Raw genomic sequence first — 22,566 nt, 5'->3', positions numbered from 1 at the left:
TATTATTTTATTTAATGGGAAATTGTAAACAATTAAATGCAAATTGTAATTTTTATCATACTGTCAGCGACAGCAATACACCTTTAATATTTTGTCATCAAAAATATGTTATTTGCAATACTAGAGAATTGACAGATGTTGCCCTCTGTAGGCTGAAAGAGGAAAAATTCAGAGCATAGCTTTTATCTATCACATACCTCTTTTCGACAGCAGGTGGCAGTATATACTATTTGTACTGCTATTGTGACTCGTTGGCCGTTTCTCAATACGAAGGCTGCAGCCCGCGGAGGTCGCATATGCAGGCTGCATACGTCATCAAGCCTGGTTTATTTAAGTTACCTGAGCATTACATTTGCAAGTCTTAAGGATATTACAACAATCTACGATTAACTAAGAATAAAAACCAACTTTATAATCGTTAATATTCCGAAATAAGACAACTTTGATGACGTATGCAGCCTGTAAATGCGACCTTTGGAGGCTGCAGCCTTTAGATTGAGAAACAGCCACAGACTCATTTAGTACTAGAAAACCCATTTATTTCACGTAAGGACTGTTAAGAAAAAGTAATAATAGTATTAATAGAATGTATATGTTGTCTTACTGATATAGGCTAATTAATATGCATGCATTTGCATATTTAAAATCTTTATTTAAACGTTTTTTATTGTCATATGCCTTAACAACAGTGTAAAGTTCAGTCTGTCTCTGACCACATAGCGTTATAAGCCATATATTGCCAACATCCTAACCTGCACTGTGGTTTAAAGAGCTCTCAAACATTTCAATCTGTGATAACATTCAGATAAGATCTTCTGTTGTGCTTTTATACACCAGAGGCTGTCAGTCTATTCTGGCTCCACCCAAACCCAAAACACTATATTTACATACTATAAAAAATATTTTATTATATACACCAGATAATTTTAATATATAATATAAATAAGAAACAATAAAACAGTATTATTTAATGCAAAACTAATGTTGGCTTGGTTACCTACCTTTGCTTTCTGTATTTTGCCATGTTCTGGATTCATCTTATGCTGTATTGAAAAACAGAGAGATATTTAAAATAAGTTTATGCCCATCACTCTCAAACATTAAGGTTTATTAAGTGTTATCCATAGTGATGCTAAAAATAACTTTTTTGGTTTTATAAAGAAGCTTTTAGGCTAAGATACTAAACGTTTCTTTCTTACCATTCCATAGTCTGTAGAATAGACATTAGGGGTTGGTTTCCCGGACAGGGATTAGACTAGTCCTAGACTAAAATACACTCAACTAAAGGATTATTAGGAACCCCATACTAATACTGTGTTTGACCCCCTTTCGCCTTCAGAACTGCCTTAATTCTACGTGACATTGATTCAGCAAGATGCTGAAAGCATTCTTTAGAAATGTTGGCCCATATTGATAGGATAGCATCTTGCAGTTGATGGAGTTTTGTGGGATCCACATCCAGGGCACAAAGCTCGCATTTCACCACATCCCAAAGATGCCCTATTGGGTTGAGATCTGGTGACTGTGGGGGCCATTTTAGTAAAGTTAACTCATTGTCATGTTCAAGAAAACAATTTGAAATGATTTAAGCTTTGTGACATGGTGCATTATCCTGCTGAAAGTAGCCATCAGAGGATGGGTACATGGTGGTCATAAAGGGATGGACATGGTCAGAAACAATGTTCAGGTAGGCCGTGGCATTTAAATGATACCCAATTGGCACCAAGGGGCCTAAAGTGTGCCAAGAAAACATCCCCCACACTATTACACCACCACCAGCAGCCTACACAGTGGTAACAAGGCATGATGGATCCACGTTCTCATTCTGTTTACGCCAAATTCAGACTCTACCATCTGAATGTCTTCAACTGTCCAATTTTGGTGAGCTCGTGCAAATTGTAGCCTCTTTTTCCTATTTATAGTGGAGATGTGTCTGCTGTTGTAGCCCATCCGCCTCAAGGTTGTGTGTGTTGTGGCTTCACAAATGCTTTGCTGCATACCTCGGTTGTAACGAGCGGTTATTTCAGTCAAAGTTGCTTTTCTATCAGCTTGAATCAGTCGGCCCATTCTCCTCTGACCTCTAGCATCAACAATGAATTTTCGCCCCCACAGGACTGCCATATACTGGTTGTTTTTCCTTTTGACACCATTCTTTGTAAACCCTCGCAATGGTTGTGCGTGAAAATCCCAGTAACTGAGCAGACTATGAAATACTCAGACCGCCCCGTCTTGCACCAACAACCATGCCACACTCAAAATTGCTTAAATCACCTTTCTTTCCCATTCTGACATTCAGTTTGGAGTTCAGGAGATTGTCTTGACCAGGACCAAAAATGGACTAGCCCAGCCCCTTGGGTTGTAATTTAACTTATGCTGGGTTGTTTCAACCAAAAATGCTGGGTGGTTTTAAGTTAAAAACTTTCAACCCATTGTTGGGTCAAATATAATCATTTTCTACGTTAATTTAACCAAACAGCAGGAGGGCTCGTCCCTTTTTGACCCAATGCTGAGTTTAAAATAAGCAACCAAAGTTATTTTTGATAATAAAATAAATAAATAAATTTAAACATAATATTATATATCATTTATTTATTTTAATATTGTACTGTTTTATTTGTCAACAGATTCCCAGCAGTATCTGCAGAGCCCCATTGGTTTTAACTTGTTCCAAATATTGCAAAGTTTAGCCACTCCTTTACATTTTAAATGTAATTTACAAATAAATAAATCAACTCTTCATTATAACAATGTCATTCAAATACGTTTTATACCCGCTAGCAGTTTACACTATGCACAGGTTGCGTTCAACCTGTACTAACTTTGCAGCATTTTTAAATCGGATTTGTGTTCAGTCAACACCAGCACACTACATAACATCAGGATGAGTAAATCATGCGGTCCTCCACATCCTTGACTCTTCACCCCTCCCCAACAGTCCTCTCACTTTCTTCTCCATTTTCATCATCAATCTAACCACAATCAAGTTTTCAGTTTTTCATTCTTCTAAAATCAGAGTGAGCGATCGCATCGCTGCAGTAGCCTACCTTCAGTTGTGAGTCAACGACATGACAGAAAGTCCGTTGATTTGCATCTATTTGCAAAAAATGGGAGCAGGTGACTTGAGGTTATTGGTCTGACAGACTGAGAGCTTGAGAGCGCGGATGCGCGCACTGACAGATTCAATGCGTATGAATGGCTTTCAAGAAGCGCGCGGTCGTGTGTCGATAAGGTGTAAAAGTACATCTTGCATTAATGTGTGAGACCTACCTTCAATATATATCTCATAATTAAGCTAAACGGGGGTACTTGCAAAACTTTTTGCCCCATTGTAGCAGGACACAATGCCTGTTCGTCGAGGACACGTTGCGCCTCAGAACACCTTCCTGGACACCATCATCCGGAAATTCGAGGGTCAAAGTGAGTGAATGATTTCCTATTGTGCATTAACACAATATTAAAATCTGCTATTGTTAGTATAGTCGTATTATTGGTTATTCGTATTTTTATGTGTTTCTTTGAAGCCTTTTAAAAGTGTTGCATATATTGCGTAAACACTTGAATAATAGGCAATTTTGACACCAGTTTGTTATGACGGTCAACTGATGTAACGTTACCATATTGCGTAATTGTGGTTATTGTGGGATGTTAAGAAACAGGACATATGTTGTAGAAGTAACTATTCTTCATTCATCAAGTTCTCATGTAAAAAGAGCTTATTGATTTTTTATTTACTTGAATTTACACTGGTATTAACCCTGATAAAAACACAAAAAATTGAGGCAATATACCCAACTAACCCATATTTAAAACATACTTAAATGAAATCTAGTATACTTTAGCATAATATACTAAATACTACACTTACTAACGTATTCTAAGTATTGTGTAATATTTATTTTCTATTGTGAAATGATAGTAAATACTGTAGTACAGTGGTTCTCAAACTGGGGGCCGCGAGATGGTGCCAGGTGTGCCCCAGTTTTATGACATTTTATAAAATACATTAATTTATCATAAATTCTGTGTAATAAATCCTCAGAAAAATAAGGCTACTAACCAACAGCAATACGTTGTATAATTGTGTTTTGTTTAATATGTTTTGTTTAATTTAAATGTTTAAGTTTTAGAATGTTTTATGTCATACATTTTCTTTTGGGGGCCGTGAAGGCATGCACCGTACCCAAGGGGGGCCGCATGCCGAAAAAGTTTGAGAACCACTGCTGTAGTAGTCTATATGTTAATATTTACTGTAGTATGAAAACTATTGTATCTAGGAGTTTTACAACAATTTACTAAAGTAAAATCTAAACTATACTACAGTATTGTTCATGTGGGAACAAATAAAGAAAAGTTTAATAAAAAGTTACAAATAAGAAGTTATAAAATGTTTTATTTTAGATATATTTTGTAGCATACAGAAAAATGTAAAAAAAAAAACAGTGGACCCTTTTGGCTTTCATTTCAATAAGCCGATTTTTCATTAACAATTTTATTATCTACAATCACAACTCTTTAATAAAAAAACCACAAGGTTTTGTTTGTGTGTGATAAGCACATTTTACAGCTGTGACTTCTGATGATTTTCACTGTAGGCAAAACACAACACTAATGATATGATCAATATTTAATTGAAAGATCTGATATTTAATAAACTCTTGTAACTGAGGTAAAGCGACATTCTGGTGTCAGACTGACAGCTTGATTTTTTTGATATGGCGATGATTTATGTAACCCCTGGATTTTATCCCAACAGATCGCAAGTTCATCATCGCCAATGCTCGGGTGGAGAACTGCGCCATCATCTTCTGCAATGATGGTTTTTGTGGTATGTGCGGTTATACGCGTGCAGAGGTCATGCAGAAACCGTGTACCTGCAGTTTTTTGTATGGACCACATACTGGAAGACCAGCTGTGGCCCAGATGGCCAAAGCCTTACTGGGCTCTGAAGAAAGAAAGGTGGAGATCTCCCTATACAGGAAAGACGGTAAGCATTATAAATGTTAGACTTGTCAGGCTTGCAATGTTAGTATAATTACAAACATTACAATACTTTGATATGCTGGTATTGTGATTCTACCTGTATCTTTACAAGAACAAAACTACATCCTGGAAATTACATTTCTACGATTGGGTAATGTAGGTTTAAAGACGACATTTCACAAGACTTTTTTAAAATGTAAAATAAATCTTTGGTGTCTCCAGAGTACATATGTGAAGTTTTAGCTCAAAATACCATATAGATAATTTATTATAGCATGTTAAAATTGACACTTTAGGTGTGAGCAAAAATGTGTATTACACATTAAAGGGGACATATCATGAAAATCTGACTTTCTCCATGTTTAAGTGCTATAATTGGGTCCACAGTGCTTCTATCAACCTAGAAAATGTGGAAAAAAACAACCCAGTAACTTAGTTTTGGTAAACCATTCTCTGCAAGCATGTGAAAAAATAGGTAATTGAAATTTGGCTCCCCTTGTGATGTCAGAAGGAGATCTTATTATAAAGTGGTGTAATTGGGTCCTTAGTGCTTCTATCAACCTAGAAAATGAACAACACAGTAACTTGGTAAAGTTTTGGTAAACCATTCTCTAAAAGCATGTGAAAAATAGATCATTGAAATTTGGCTCCCCTTGTGATGTCACAGGTCATTTGCGTTTAAAAGGACACCCCCAAAATGGCACATTTTTTCTCACACCTATAAAGTGGCAATTTTAACATGCTATAATACATTTTCTGTGGGGTAATTTAAGATAAAACTTCACATATGCATTCTGGGGACACCAAATACTTATTTTAAATTTTAAAAACGTTTTATAATATGACCCATTTAATGCTTATTCCCTAAACATGAATTTTTTTCCATTCTGCTGCATCACAGTTTATTTAAATTATACGTTGTGACATCTAATCTGTTTAAATCTAACCAATCTTGATGTTTAGTCAGTTTGGAAACCACTCTTGTTGTTGGTGCTTTGCTGATAGATGTGCAATTTCAATTATGTCTATTTCTGTCCACTCCTATTTAAAGACAAAGCATTTCTGAATGATGGATTGATATCCAAGCCAGCTGGGAGTTTGAAAATAGGAATAATTGTCATAGAAGACATAACTGCATGAAGGACAATGTCTCACTATTCAGTTTCATACAGTAGTGCAATACCCAAGTACTCAAATGTTTGCATAGGCCTACTCTAAGGGCTACATGGCATTGTGCTCTCTAGTGATGAGAGAGAGAGAGAGAGAGAGAGAGAGAGAGAGAGAGAGAGAGAGAGAGACGACACTGTGGCGCTCTGAGTTAAAGATCAATTCAGTATCAAGTCGGCAACATCATACACAAGAATGCTCAGGCACAAGCTGATACAATGTCAGTTGTTCACAATACATACATATTGTTTCAAAGTATCTTCACAAAAAATTATGGCTTAAAGCCCTCAGTTAGCACGGGGTATGAATATACTCTTACCAATATATATCAAACCAAACAGCTATCAAGCATCTGTTTATTGAATACAACAATCATTTGATCAAACAGTTCTGCATCTCAGTGTGGAAGTGAAGCATGACCAGAGTAGCAGTGATATAATTGATTTTTTAAAATGTACAACAAATATAAATAGAAGCAGAGACAGTATAGAAATGTATGGAGGTTGAGAGGCAGTATTTTTCCACTGATCCGGATGTTAGGAATACCTCTCAGTGTGACCCTGTGTAACCTAACCACCCTAAATTTCTCAGGTGTACTCGGGCTACATTTAGCCCTTTTGAAATATGAGACCTCTCAGTCTTCCTTACACTGCTGCCTAAATGTCATTACAGTTTTCCCCTGGTAACACTCAGAATTAGGGTTTAGTGTGGAGCAAACGTCTCAGGCCAGTAGTTGATCATTCTTTTTTAATAACTTGTTTCATTACAAACTATATTTGGAGTGTAATTACTTATATTTTTAGTATTCGTGCTGTGTCCACACTTACTGTAAGCTTACGTGGACTTCTTTGATGTTATGTACCCTCTTAGAAATAAAGGTGGCACAGTGGCTCATGTTAGCACTGTTGCCTCACAGCAAGAAGGTCCTCAGTTCAAGCTCTGTCTGGGTCGTCTGGCCTTTTTGTGTGGAGTTTGCATGTTTTCCTTGAGTTATCGTGGATTTTGTCTGGGTATTCTGGTTTCCTCCCAAAGTCCAAAGACATGCAGGTTAGGTAAATTGGAAATTATAAATGGCTCCTTTCCAATGTATGCATAGATCAACTTGTGTATGGATTAACCGTTTCTTAGCATCATTATAGCAATATATGCTGGAATGACATTTAAAATAAATAAACAAGCTAACAAAATAAAGACGCTACAAAAGTTTTTTCACAGCAATGAACCAAAGAACTGTTGTGTCAAACATAACCTTTTCTTTCTTACCTTTTACCTTTTGTGAAATGTCATTCAGATGTTAAACGTTCTTAAATGAACCATACAGGCAAAAATGGTTCTTCTAGCAAAGTAATTCAAATAATACCTTTATTTTGAATAGGGTAATAGAGAACCATGTCAAGTATTTGCTTACATTTGAGAAGTGACCTTGAAGTAATGTCCTTGAATCACAAATGGGTAAAAGAAAGGTGTTTCATGTTTGTGACTACACTGTCATTATGGTCCCAAGTTGTCACTGTAGCAGTACTCTTTTAAAAGGTCCTAATATGTACCATATAGGTACAGACCAATATGTACCTCTGAAGTACCAGCATGTACCTTTGAGGTGCCCATATAAAGTCTTTAGGTACAAAGGTGTAGGGGAGATTTTTTACTCTATCATTTTTACACACTCAACACACACTTCTCTGCTAGAAATGAACACATAAAGTTTGTTTGTGGGACCTACCGTACCGTTATTGTACAATTATACAATATTGTATATTATTTATATATCTGCCTATAATAGATAGATATCCACACATTCATCCATCCATGATCCTTCATCTAACCATCCTTGTATTATGCACCAATGCATATATATAAATTGATATTTTTTAAAGAGCTGCACAATTAAGACAAAAAACATAATTGTCAGTTATTTCCCCTGATATTGGATTAACAGTTATTTTGATTAATAGTATTTTCATTGTTTACATTTCATTATCATTGTATATCTGAGGCTCAATTGTAACACTGAGTTACAACTAACCCCGCTGTGTAAAAATGTTTTCAATCCCAGCTATCAGTTTCTACACTCTAAAAATGACTGGGTTATTTTTGACCCATAATCGATAAATATTGGACAGAACACACCGCTGGGTTAAAATTGACCCAATGTAACCCAACATTGGGTAATTTTTAACCCAGCATGTATGTCCAATATTTACCCATTATGGGTCAAAAATAACCCATTCATTTTTAGAGTGTAGTAGTTGCTGACTTCAAAATGGTGTTATGCTTTAGGTAACAAGATTAAAGTGATTAAAATGAAATATGGTTGGATTTTGTGACTTAAGGGCCATTCACGTTATAATGCTAGCTTTAATGCGAACTATAACGATAACTATATTAGCGTCCACGTCACCAAAATATGTGTTCGGAGTGTCATGTGTGTTGGTTGTGTTTTCAAAATATGTGTTTGTTGTGTCATGTGAACCATGTGCTTCACGTGTTTTGTCAAAATAAGTACCTGCTGCACACGTGCCAAAACCGTTCATGATAAAATAGACACTCACGTTCACAAAATACACCCAAGACACACAGTATACTATGATTATGCAAGAGATTATGCGAGTATCTAGCAAACGCGAGCGTCTCTTTTATCATAAACCCCCTAGACGCGTCAGCAGCAGGCACTTATTTTGGTATGACACGTGATGCATACAGCATTTCTAAGCGCAGAACACATATTTTGAAATTACGACCACACACATGACGGGCTACACACATGTTGTGACGAACTTCGCATCGTGCACCCTCAAAAAAAGAAGTCACCAGCCACCACTGCTACAGTGAATCTAGTAGTTTGTGTAATCTAATATCTTACCTTTTGGCGTAGTTAGTGTGGTAGGAAAAAAGGATTACGTAGTCAATTTCACATCAACTGCATCAGCGCTGGATACCTGCAGTGATTTTATGTTACAGACCTCAGTAATGAGCTTCTTCACAGTGTCATCTGCCTTTCAAATGCGCGTGCACGTGAAGTTCAAATAGATTTGATTTACTGTCAATGGTTTATCGTTTATCAGTTGGGGAAAAAATGGCTCAGAAAGTGAGCCCAACGAAACCGTTCATTGTATCTTTACAGTTTGTGCCCCGCTCACCCCTACTTTTTAAAAGGGTAACACCTCAGTGATAGCTAGGGACCATGTATTCTAAAGGGGGTCGCACACCGGCCGCGCAGCTCAGCGTCGCGCTGCGTCGGGTCGCGTCTAGGACAACTCTAAGGTATTGTAAACTGGAAGTGCACATTAAATAGCGTGAGCTTCGTCAGATAGCGTCTACTTCAAAATGCAAAATATACATTAGCAGCCACTGTTAATCGTTAATGATTAGGGACAAATATGATGTTATTTAATGTTAAACTATGTGAGTGGCACTCTGTGGCGCCACAGGGATTTGAGCAACTTCCTGAGTCATAGCTGGGCGGCGCTGGTGTGCGTATACTCATAGAAAGCAATGTGTTCAAGTTTTTAAGAACGGCGCAATGCTGAGCTGGGCGTCCTGTGTGCGACCCCCTTAACAGTATCTCCTAGAATTAAATTTGTGTTTACTGAAAAGTACATACTCATGTGAGGAAAAATTGAATATTTACTTTACTAATACTGACTTTGTTAGTGAAAATGACTAGTTTTGTGGTGAAAAATACATCTATGCAAATCAATCCACAAGTTGTTTTATTTTTGGTCTATGTAATCTTTAATCAAGATCTGAAAATGTACTTCCCTTCCGGCCTGTCTCTGATGGTGTCAGTTTGATATCTTGGGCAGGGCATCTGTTAACTTCTCCTCTATAATTGTGAGTCTACTGTCAGCTTCATTTCTGAATGAAATGCCTTCGTTTTTTAGATCGAATAATTTTGCGGTGAAAAAAAAACAAGCTACGTCCTCTATGTTTCTAATTCAGTATTCCGTTTTTCTCTGAAATACATCACAACAGTTGTGAAATTCCAGTTCATGCGTATTTTAAAATACAAGCAAGAAGATGGTGTGAAAATCTGTAGGTGGCTATAGTCCACAGTGCCATTTATTACTGAAAACTAATGAAGCTGTCATGGTCAGTAATAACATCTTACAGTTTGGAGAGGGCTAATGCACAATTACCTGCTGGAAGGACACACGAAGAGTTCCTCTGAGGGAGCTTTGAAGGATAATGATGTTTTAGCGAAATGCTCCAAAACACAGATTGGCCATGTGGAATACTTAAACCCTTATTGAAATAATAACTAAGTAAATGATATCTGATGAGAAAAGTTGTATAACTGGCATAAACAGCAACTGTGTTTTATGAAATTGAAAAGCTGACATCTTGTTACATTTCCCAATCCACCTTTGCCTGTTTCCCATAATGGCCCGTTTGTTAAGGCAATGATCTTTACCTCTGAAGACCGTCCTTGAGAAGGACTTTCAATGCAAAGCATGAAACTAATGGTGGCTGTAGCAATAATCCTCCAGCACAAAAGAGTAATGCTAAAGTCGTCTCAATTAGTGAATACTCATCCCTCTTTAAAGCCTTTTGGTCCTCTGAGGTTTAACTATGGGGGAGTAATTGTGAACTGCATAAAGCATAGCCGATTCTCAATTAATGATGACTCCTGGGGCAGATTGTGTTCGTGCAGTAAACAATCTAGCAGTTACTTTTAATAGAAGCTCTCGGTTTCAAACTTATCTTACATCTTAACTTTAATAAATAATTGAACTTCATTAGTTTGCAGTTAAAATGCATTAAATAAGGCCGTTGTTTTTTCACTTAGAAAATGAAAGGTTATGTTTTACTACTTCTAATAACATTTCTGCCAACTAATGAGAATGAGAGCCAATCAATTTTAATGGCGTGGCACGCATGACCTATTTATGAGCTAAGCAAGGAGAGGTTCAATGGAGACCCTCCAAGTTCTACAGAAGACAGAGGATGACCCTGACCATCGCTCTTCATATTCTGGTAATGATCTCCAGTGCTATAATTAGACAAGGTAATGACTTCAGCTGTCTCTCTGAGTTAATTATTTAAATGTCCGTTCTTTATCCCTGAGCTCTCATTGGACAGTTTTGTCAAAAAGTCCTCCACAGAGTTTTAGATTGGGAGCTTGCAGTTCCAGCTGCTGACAGATATCATTGAAAAGTTACATTTGCTCACTTCTTAAAGGGATAGTTCGGCCAAAATTGATATTAAACCCATGATTTACTCACCCACAAGCTGTTTGAGATGCATATGTCCATCGTTTATCAGACAAACACATTTTCAGTTATTTTAGAAAATGTTTTAGATCTTTCAGTTAATTAAATGTGAAGTTACGGGGTCCACGATCTTCAAGTCCAAAAAATGTGCATCGATCCTTCACAAAATTAATCCAAACGGCTCCAGGATGATAAACAAAGGTCTTCTGAGGGTAATCCGCGCGTTGTAGAAATATCCATATTTAAAGCAACACTATGTATTTTCCATGTAAAAATTACTTACAGCTCCCCATGTGGTTGAAAAGCGCAACAGTGCCTGGTATCAGACACTCTTCTGCAGGCAGGGGGAGGGGCGGGGCTGTGTGCTCTACCCTCCACCGCCACTTTCAGAGTGTGCTTGTAGCAGCTAGGAGGCTGCTCAGGTTGCAGCAACAGTACACTTTGTCCAGTTAAAAGTTGTTCTATCACTGAAATAATTTTAGAGACATTATTTAAACGTAAAAAAACTACATAGTGTTGCTTTAAAACTTTATAAACCAAAATAACTACCTTCCGGTAGCGGCGCCATCTTAGACTCCTCTGTATTCAGAAGAGACTATTAGCGTAGTGTACGCACTTTTCTTAGTGACGTATGACAAGTTAGGAGGGCGGGGGCACAGAGCAGCAGCAGAGTAACCTCCGTAAACTGCATACGCTTGCATCTTGAATGCGGACGCAACTAAGATGGCGGCATTACCGGATGCAAGTTATTTTGGTTTATAAAATTTTAATTTGTGGATATTTCTACAACGAAACTGCGCGGATTACCCTCAGAAGGACATTGTTTATCATCATGGGGCCGTTTGGATTTATTTCGTGAAGGATGCATGCACACTTTTTGGACTTGAAGGTCGTGGACTCCGTAACTTCACATTTGATTAACTGAAAGATCTAAAACATTTTCTAAAATAACTGAAAATGTCATCGTCTGAAAAATGATGGACATATGCATCTCGGACGGCTTCGGGGTGAGTTTAATATCATTTTTGGCCGAACTATCCCTTTAACAGACAGAAAATCTATATCTATCAGTGGTGTCTGCTTGTCCACAGTGTCATGTAGATGGTATCCGAGGGGCTTTCCTGTGTAGCTGCTAAGTTGTGAAGTGCGGTTGCTTGCTGGCAAATGTCCAAAATCCCAGGGGAGTGTTAATATGGCTTAGATTACACCTTCAATCTGTCCACCAGGTGAAAATCATAAATTCAATTACTAAAGGTAAACAATCACATGATATGAGATTATTTATGTTCGTAGCACAAAGTTGGCGTTGAGATTTGTTCAAACTGATTTACCTTTTTGATTTATTGACAAACCAGAGCTTTCAGTGTAACACAAACCTCAACAGGCTTGTTGTATTGGTTGCTTACCTGAGAGGAGTCACGAACAGGCCAGCAGTTTAGCGCAAACCTCAGGCTGTGATGCCGATTTGCACACCATTTGTTTTATCATATTCAAATGCTATGAGTAAATCGGAAGAACCGAGAAGCTCAAGGACATTTACTGGTAGTACATATCACAGTAAATGTCCTTTTATCACATTTATTAAGAAAGCATAAATACAGCCCATCTCACAAACATTAAAGCCACAAGTCTATAAAATAGTCTGCCTAATTAGCTCTGGTTTTTGATTACACATAAGAGTGTACTCGTTAACCATACTTAAAACCATTACGCTTAATAATGCAGATAATTGCCTATATTCTTTACATAATTCTGTACATAAATTATTCACAAGATGAAAAACACCGGAAAGAAACCCACTTGTAGCACTTCACATACATTATATCAGGACACTAAGTGCCCAATTAATCTGCAATGGAGAAACCTCCGTGCCTTAGATAACCCAAAGCCTCAAGATTTTTATCAATTAACATTTCTTATCCGTAACACCCATTTCCTAGAAAACAGCATGTGGTTTTTTCCATTCAGTGTCCATTGCTGTGGGATACAGTATGTTGCTGAAAGCACAGGATGAATGTAATAGGACCAGTGCATCTAAACCACATCCTTATGGAGTGGATGCAATAGAGAGGGTAGAGACAAAGATGTGGGGGTGTGGCTGGCAGGCTTTAGAGGCCCTAAATCCCATTATTAATTTTAGTTTTCTATGGTGCTTATGTTCTTATAAAAACAATACAATTTTCTCTGGTGGCATTAACCTCTCTCGTCCTAACATATGCCTCTGTCCTTGGTAATGAAGAAGTCCAAATCCGATTTAGCTTGTAAGGTTTGCAAATGAAAGTTTGCCTTTTTTTCATTTGCCATTTTTACATTTTGCAAATATTTAGTTTACAGTTTTTTATGATATGTATGCAGAAATGCACGTTTAATCTCTCTTTTGCTAATTTTACATTACCTTTGTCCATGACTGACTCAAACGTACTTTTATCATGTTAATGCTTACAAACATATAACATCTTTTTGATATAAAGTACATTAAAAGACAGTATAACCTGTATATAAACAAAGCAGAAGCTATGTCTATCTGTAATGGTTTACCATCTCATACCCATGATGACACAGGAGATGTCATGGTTTGGGGCCATGAAGGAGCAGATGGTTATGCGGTCCGCTACTGTTTTGAACAGTGGCAGATGCCACTGGTATGAATGAAATGATTTAAAGAGGAATGTTTCTATCTTTAATCCCTGAGAGATGGCAGTTGTGTTCCCTATCCCATTCGTGTCCTTTCTGTCCTTGACATTCTCTGCTATAAAACACACCGAAACATCAGTACTGATGGCTGACCGGTCTTGCACAGAGAGGGATTGATTGGTTTGGCATTGTGGCATTGTGAGGACTGGAACCACAGTGCCATTGTGGGTCAAGTATCAGTTTCCATTGTGAACATTCAGGGCTCACAACATTGCCAAGCTGGTTACCTTAGATCATTCTGTACACCTTGCTTGTTATTGACTGTAGTAGCACTGAATTGAGAGATGGTAAATATCTGTGACGAGACATGAATACACTTAAATACTGTAAATTATAGCCTTTGCTTGCATTAAATGTGGAAAACGTTTTGAGAAACTAGTGTTGTGTGGTGCCCTCTAGTGTTGGCAAAACATATTGGAGAAGAGGTCATAATTCTGATCTCCTAGTTGCGGGTCTCACATCTTATGATCCCCGAACAAACATAAAATTGATCATTAAAGTGCAATATTTTTTTTATTAATATTGAACATTTTTGTAGTTGTATAGTTACTTTGACACCATTAGCATCAACCCTGACTGATGCTGAAACCCATATAAAGTATTTACATGTTCTGATGTTTTCATGTACTCCACACAGGTCTATGTTTGCAGTGCCTTGTAGATGTGGTCCCATTAAAAAACGAAGATGGCTTAGTCATCATGTTTATCCTAAACTTTGAGCTTGCAGACCAGCTAAACAGATCTCTGGGCAGCTCACCGAATAGAGACATCGACTACAAACTCCCGATACCCTGGCTCTCTAGAGGTACTAAAACCTGATTGACAGATTTGTTTGGTTATTGAAGTAATCTGGTATTGTATACTGACTTTGGTAAAGCGCACATTGTAATAATCAAAAAGCGTGCAAAAAAGGTGTAACATTTTTTAACCCTAAGTTTGATTTCAATCATTTTCATGACCTACTCATTCAATATTGAAGATATCAAGGTTGTATTTTTTTACAGAACGAACTTTACATTATGTTTAATGATTTTATGTAAAAAAAGTGAATCACAAAAAATGACTTTAGCTAGGTTTTCATTATTTTGTAAATCAGTTTGGTGTGTTTCATAAACTGATAAAATGTATTGCCTACTGTAAGTCAGTGTTTCTCAACTCCAGTCCTCATACTGCTGTAAGTCATTTACCAAATGCTTAAAGGGACACTCCACTTTTTTTGAAAACATGCTCATTTTCCAGCTCCCCTATAGTTAAACATTTGATTCGTACCGTTTTTGAATCCATTCAGCTGATCTTCGGGTCTGGCAGTACCACTTTTAGCATAGCTTAGCATAATCCATTGAATCTGATTAGACCATTAGCATTACGCTAAATAAGAGTTTGGATATTTTTCCTATTTAAAACTTGACTCTTCTGTACTTACATTGTGTACGAAGAACCATTGAAAATTAAGTCCCGAAAATAGTCCCCTGCTATTGAAAGTAACCAAGGGGACTGTTTTCGGGCAGTGCGTAATATCACTACTCCTGCTGCAGCCATGTTACTTCAGCAAAGTCGCTGATTATTACGCCAGTTTGAGAGTATAGTTCCTAACCATATCTGCCTAGAAAATTGCAGCTTTTAATTTTCCGTCGGTCTTAGTACACAATGTAACTACAGAAGAATCAAGTTTTAAATATAAAAAATATAAAAACTCTTTAGTTATTTTTAGCGCGATGCTAATGGTCTAATCAGATTCAATGGATTGTGCTAAGCTATGCTAAAAGACCAGGAGATCAGCTGAATGGATTCCAAAATGGTAAAAAACAAATGTTTAACTCTAGGGAAGCTGGAAAATTAGCATATTTTCAAAAAAAGTGTAATGTCCCTTTAAGTGTAAATCACGTAAATAACAAATAACTAGTCTCATCCAATTTTTTTCAGCAAGAAGACGTCGGCTCAGGCTTTCCATGCCTCTGCTCCGCTCCCTAAGCAAACAGTCTCTTCATGAAGATGCTGAAAGGGGCTACCTCCAGCAGATGCCACACATGGGCCACGAGTCAGTAGCCCTGGACAAACTCCTGTCTATGCCAGAACGTTCTACATTAGGGGGATCTGAGGTGTTGATTTGGGAAGAAAAGGCCCAGACAGAGACCGATGGTGAGCCACAGCCATCAGAAGCATCCCCTCCCCTTCCTCAGGGCTTTTCTCAGTCCTCTCCACGATTGCCCAACCTCACGTCAGGAGCATCCCCATCCAGCTGCAACATGGCCCACAGTCGTTCCTGCGAGAGTCTTGGCGACATGCGGCCTTCAGCCTCCACCAGTGACTTCAACTGGGACAGAAAGCTGCCCGTCAGACCCAGTAGCACAGGTGATGAGAAAAGCAGGAGACATTATTCAATCAAAACGAAAGCTAGTTGCTTTATATACACATTGGGGCGGTTTCCCGGACAGATATATTAGGACATTTAAGTAGTTTTACAAACATACCTTACAAAAACTATGGCACTGGTATATTTTAAGATATGTCAGTGCAAGCTAATTTGAGTTGGGACAACTCAAACAAGCATTTTAGTATTAGACTAGACTTACTGTAAGCCCTGTCTCGGAAACCGCCCCATTATATAAATATATATAAAAATGTATACAAAAGTAACAGATGCTTAGAATGACTATATTTGTTATTCGTTCCTTCCAGGTGCCATGCACCGCAAAGCTAGTTTACAGAATGCTTCAGACTCAGATCTCAATCGGCTCCGGACTTCAGTTCGGACACCCCAGATAACACACAACCTTATAGATATGAAGCCGGATCCCTTAATCGCTGTTCCGCCCAGTGAGATTGACATCATCGCCCCATGCAAACTGATAGACCGGACACATAATGTCACAGAGAAGGTCACTCAGGTGAGTTACAGTTTTTGGCATGTATTGAGGCAAACGCACACCTTCTTGAGGTGCAAGTTAGATTAACAATTTCGTAAAACAATGTGGAAGGGTCAGATATAATAAACTGGGTGTGCAGTTATATATTTTCTTTTGACATAATGGAGTCTCATAACATATTAGTCTACTGTAGTACAGTGGCGCCTCGTGACTGCTCATCCGAGGGGCGCTAATTCAAAATATGTGTTCGGAGTGTCATATGTGCTGTAGTTTACCTGTCTTTTGATACAGTTTATCCAGATGGTGGCACTACAAACAGCCTTTTTTGTAATACCGGTGTGCAAACTTTCATACACAAGTGTCTAAACTTCTAAAACAGGATTGTAAGCTATACACTCAGGGCATCGGTCCAAAGCAATGTAGATGCAAGTGCCGTTCACCTGCGTTTAAAGCTCCATTTAGTTTTCGTTTCACAGGAATAGCAAGAGTTAATGCAGTATCTTGTTGGTGGTCATATTTGTGACACCTGCACATGGCTAGCTGAACAGATACTTTCCCAGTATTCCTGTTTGAAGGGCATTCCGAAAGAGCCCAGAGAGAACGAGGTCGTGCCAGAGGTCACATGGCACATGCCGCGAGGTGTACTTCCATTTTCAGCTGAGCTATCTGGATGCCCCGTGACAGAAAGATCTATAACGCTACATCCAAGCAGCCATTAGTGTTCATGTGGGTGCGTGCTCACAGTTGCTTAGTCATTTGTCTGTGTTTGGACCCAAGTGCTGTTGAAATAATCAGTATTTTGTTGTTCAATGTTTAGATTTAATTAGCTGCGGCTTAACTATCTATAAGCTAAAAAAATTAAAAAAGAGATATATTGTTAACATAACAGTCATTATTAAACTTTATGCTGTTACCTGCATGTATTTCCAGTCCCATACTGAATCTGTGGATATTTTTCACAATTTTTGGGTTGATTTTAAGTAAAAATTTGATAATTCTGTGAATGGATTTAAACTGAGGGGGCAACTTTCCGATCTCTCTGGTGAAGCCAATATGGAAGTGACTTAAACTGCAATTCATCGACTGGCCGCTTGATGCTGGCTCTAAAAGGAAGTCAATTCCCATAGACCTCCACGTTAAAATGCCCAACTTTACAGTAGAAAATAATATGTTTACAGCCTGGTACAAAAAGTGTTTTTGGTCTATATAGCTAATTTTGCCCTTCATGACAACTGTAAGGGGGGTGAATTTTTTTGCAACTCATCCGTTTAAATTATATTAAAGCAACACCAAAGACTTTTTTTTTACCTTAAAAAAATGTTTCCAAAAAAGTTTCAGTCGTTCTTCAACTCGAAACAGGGTGAATGGCACTTTCACATTTGCTTTGCAGCCCTCTATCAGCCAAAACCGCACTAAAGAAGTTTTCAACCGTCGGGTCGCGGTCCTGTAGTTTGAGTGAAAACTACAAAAACAGATCTACAATTCAATCAGAGTTTACAATCAGTATACGACAGTGGTAATGGACAATTACGGTTTTAACCTGTAGAGGGAGCAAAGAGCAAAAACTCTTTAGTGTTGCTTTAAGCCTTAAAGTTCTGCATTATTAAGGGTGTGGCCACGTGAGTGATGGTTAAACAGCCACTGCTGTCACTAAAGTCGAGCTAGGGGGGCGTGGTTTCAGCAAACAGCCACCTAAGCTTCACCCACGTCCCGCCTCTTTACCCATTTCCGGATATCCACGAGTGATGCGCGGTGACGCACGGCCAAGATGGGGACGGCAGGCACCGCCTACTTTAATCTTCAGAAAACTATGGGTGACGTCACGGACACTACGTCCATCTTTTTTACAGTCTATGATTTAAACAAAAATAAAGTTGACTTATAAAATAAAGTTGACATAACTAAAGTAAATTCAACTTGATTTTTAACTCATCACTTTTGAATATAGTTGAAATTACTTGTAAATCCTAGTTGGTTAAACTTATAAAATTAAGTGCAAAAAGTTTTTTTTACTGTGTGTTAGAGCAGAGAATGCTATAGCTATTGGTAGCTATATGTATGGTGAAGCAATTCAATAAGTGGCATCTATATCTAACATTCATTCACATAGACATGCTCAATCAAATATAATAGGCTTTGGGTGTGTTGTACTTCTGTCTTTTGTAGCTGCTGGATATGAATTGCTGGTGTCTGTGCCAGGGAAACATTTGACCTCTGACTCTCCTTAACGCTGATTGATGTCTCATTCTGATGAATGTAATGCATTAGGGGACAGAGGGAAACCTCATCCCCTCCTCTACCTCTGTTCCACCCCTCACAGAAGTGGCAACTCTCTGGAGCTTCTCCCCTGAGTCCCAACCCACTTAAAATGTCATTAGCTCATAAATCACAGCAGCACAGTCACAGGGGCACAGTGTTGAGCTCTCGCCCGACCTGTGGGAACAACGACACGTTTCTTAGTGGAGTCTGGACAAAAACTGTTCATTTTAAACAGATGCAGTACAGTATTTACAGTAGAGTGCTGATAGAGTGGCATGTGACCATAAACCAGAACATTTAAATGTTGACCCCTCAAGTACTTGTTGCCCTGGTTGGAAATCACTGGTTTGTAGAAATAATGCTTCGGGCTGCAGAACAGTAGAAAATATTCAGAGCACATTTTATTTTTATCTCCCACTCTTGTCATATTCTCTGTTACCTAACCAGGTGGGGAAAGGCGGATGATTGCATACTGCACTGCTTAGCATGTGTGGGATTCTCTCTGAGTTTGTTTTTCAAGGAAAGCCCATTTGATCAATAACTATTATCTCTGAGATAATAAGCTCACTCACTCCATCCACACATACTCCTCCACCCGCTGCTGTGCATTGTCACAGTTATTCATAACACTAAGGTCTTGAATGTACAGATTTTTGATCTGTTGAAGTTTGAATGATATAGGCTTGTACATGCATTGATATTTTGTTTGATTGATACATGGTGTTATATCAGATAGGAATGGAGATGAGCTTTGGAATGTTGTTTTATTTTTCTGTAGTAAATAACTTTTTACTTGATATAATTAATTCATTGAGTAATCTAAATGTTAAAGGAATGTTACACTTTCATTAAAAATTTATAATAATAATGATTCATAATTAAAGGAACAGTATGTAAGAAATTTATATCAATCATAAAATGGCCCTGATATGTCACTAGACATTAAGAAATCATTTTTATTTCAAATATACTTATATCACTGACAACAGTGGTCTGGCCAGGATATTGTCTTTCAAAAAGTGGTGAGTAAATTATTTGGATTTTTTTATGAAAGTGCAGTAAGCAACGTTATACAAAATAGACAAACAAAATTTGAGCTTATTATGAAAACATGTTATTTGCTTATCAAGAATTATTTACATTACAACACAATGATACTTTAAATTTATTTATACTGTATAGTGCCTTTCACAATTTATAATCTGGACACATTAATCTCATTTTATCAGTATAGATCTTATCATCTGACTTATCTTACTCTTTGAGTAACACACATAGACACTATAAACAGTCATTTTATTTAGAATTTCATGTTGTACTAAAAAATAAAAGCATACAGATTTGGAATGACAAGAGGGTACAGAAATAATAGGAGAATTTTTTAAGCAAACTCTTCATTAAGCAAAGATCTCCTCTAAGATCCGTTATAGAGTGCAAATACAGCAAGCTCAAAAAAGAAACAAATCACACTGAAATTTGTTTTGACACTCACTTAGTTTGCATTTCACTTCCTATCCATTGTTTCCAAGCAAAAGCTTAAAAGCTTCAATTAAATCGGAAACAAACAGCTAAGTGAAACAGCGTCTGTTAAGCAGCTGTGATTTAACATTATTATCTCCATCTACTTTATCAGTACAACCCATCAGTTGGAATTGATATGACTGTAGATATTGAATTAGTGTTACTGCTGTTATGGATGACATTGCTGATTGAGTTTTGCCAGTACTCATGGTGCAGCAAATAGGATTCATTATTTAGATCAGAAATTCCTATATGATTTAAAATATTTTTCTATTAACTACTATAATATTAATCTATTGTGTGTTCACCCGTAATGCAATTAAATCATTTTGCACGAGTGCAGTAATGCATCTAATCACTACTACTTGATATAAAATGTATTTATTAGATGTAACTAGAAGAGTATATTAAGATAAAGAGTGGTGCTTAAGACACCCAATCAAAGCTATTGCACCTTTTTTGAACAATGGGTGCTGTTACAATCCTCTTGTGGTAAAGGAATTATTTTTCTCTCTCACTGGACTGTGTTGGACAAGATCCAGAAACTCCATTAGTTTGCCAAACTACATTAGAGGACTCTCTGCAATAGCAAATTACAATCATTATGTACAATCATAATGAAGTCAAACGTCCATGTCAGATAGCAATTCATGTTTAAATGGGTCATGACATGTTTTCTGAGGTGTACTTAAAATTTTACTCAAGTTTTATGCCCCAAACATACAAATTTAAATGGAAAGTTCACGCAAAAATGAAAATTCTGTCATCATTTACTCACCCTCCCGAAAAGAAAATGAACATATGAACCCTGCCAAAAACATTGATTTTACCCTTGAACATGATTTTTTGAAGAATTTGCTGTGAATACCTGGCAACCCTGAATACAGCTTCATGCAACTAAATAATCCGTTTGTAATCGTATTGATAGCTCAATCGTATTGAAAAGCCTTCATGTAATCACCTTAATCAATACGATTGACCACGATCGGATGCAAATTTGGATCGTATTGAAGGGGTGGGTGTACTCCGATCTGTGATCTGATCAGTAGGAGAAAAGTATGCATACAAACGTGTGAATCGTAGTATGTTCTCAATCGGATGCAAAAATAATTGTGCCCATGCGCAGAACATTTGTGCTCAAGTTCACTTCTTATATTAAACTCTTATATCACATGATTCTCGTCACAGAAACACGCAATATCAAAGCAGTGGCATCACGCATTATTAAGGTAAGGTTACTGGGGTCACGCGATGTACATTCTGCCGCGTTTATGTGTACTTTTAAACCATTTTAGGCTACTTAAAGCAATAAAATAGCGTTGTGACTTTTGAAAAGGTGTTTTCATTACCTTTATCTGAAAACGTCTTAAAAATAACTTATTCAAACTCAGCTTTGACTTTAATGGAGAGATAAAGCTTGAACTCGACGAGAGATGCTGTCCGCAGCGAGGCGTTGCCAAGTCCTCTGTTTTTTTTTCGAGTTTAGATTCGGGCTATTGTTTAAACTGTTTCCACCAGTTGTTGTTTTTCTGCAGGTTAAAGATGAATTTCGTTGTTTAGTTATTGGTATTTGGGCTGTGAATAGACATTGGGATGCTTTGGGCTAGTTTTGAATGTCCAGGATGGTTCTGATACGCGAACCTGGCAACCCTGGCTGTGCGCTTGCGCAGACTTTCGGTTCGGATTCTATAATGTACATGTAAGCGAACATTTAAATCAGATTGCAATGTTTAGGGTGCATGAAAACTGTATCGTCGTAACCTTCAATCGTATTAAATTCAATCGGATTGACAAAATTTTGTGCATTTAAACTTAGCCATTGTGTGTTTATTCATTTTGCAGGCACAAAAAGATAAAAGTTTTTA

The 22,566-nt window shown here is 37.5% G+C and overlaps 1 protein-coding gene across 1 annotated transcript in view; it reads left to right on the top strand.

Annotated features, from left to right (window-relative positions):
• The first annotated feature begins 2,755 nt into the window (after positions 1-2,755).
• Positions 2,756-22,566, top strand: part of kcnh2a (potassium voltage-gated channel, subfamily H (eag-related), member 2a) — a 54,982-nt gene continuing 35,171 nt past the window's right edge. The window contains exons 1-5 of the mRNA XM_055202244.2: positions 2,756-3,417; positions 4,754-4,984; positions 14,692-14,859; positions 15,978-16,406; positions 16,734-16,942. Of these exons, the coding sequence (XP_055058219.2) occupies positions 3,342-3,417; positions 4,754-4,984; positions 14,692-14,859; positions 15,978-16,406; positions 16,734-16,942 (1,113 nt within the window). The 5' untranslated portion in view covers positions 2,756-3,341. The remainder of the gene's footprint in view (positions 3,418-4,753; positions 4,985-14,691; positions 14,860-15,977; positions 16,407-16,733; positions 16,943-22,566) is intronic.

This window comes from Misgurnus anguillicaudatus, chromosome 2 (assembly GCF_027580225.2).
Source record: "Misgurnus anguillicaudatus chromosome 2, ASM2758022v2, whole genome shotgun sequence".
Lineage (NCBI taxonomy): Eukaryota > Metazoa > Chordata > Actinopteri > Cypriniformes > Cobitidae > Misgurnus > Misgurnus anguillicaudatus.
The sequence above is the reverse complement of the archived record's forward strand: the minus strand, read 5'-3'. Positions and strand labels throughout refer to the sequence as shown.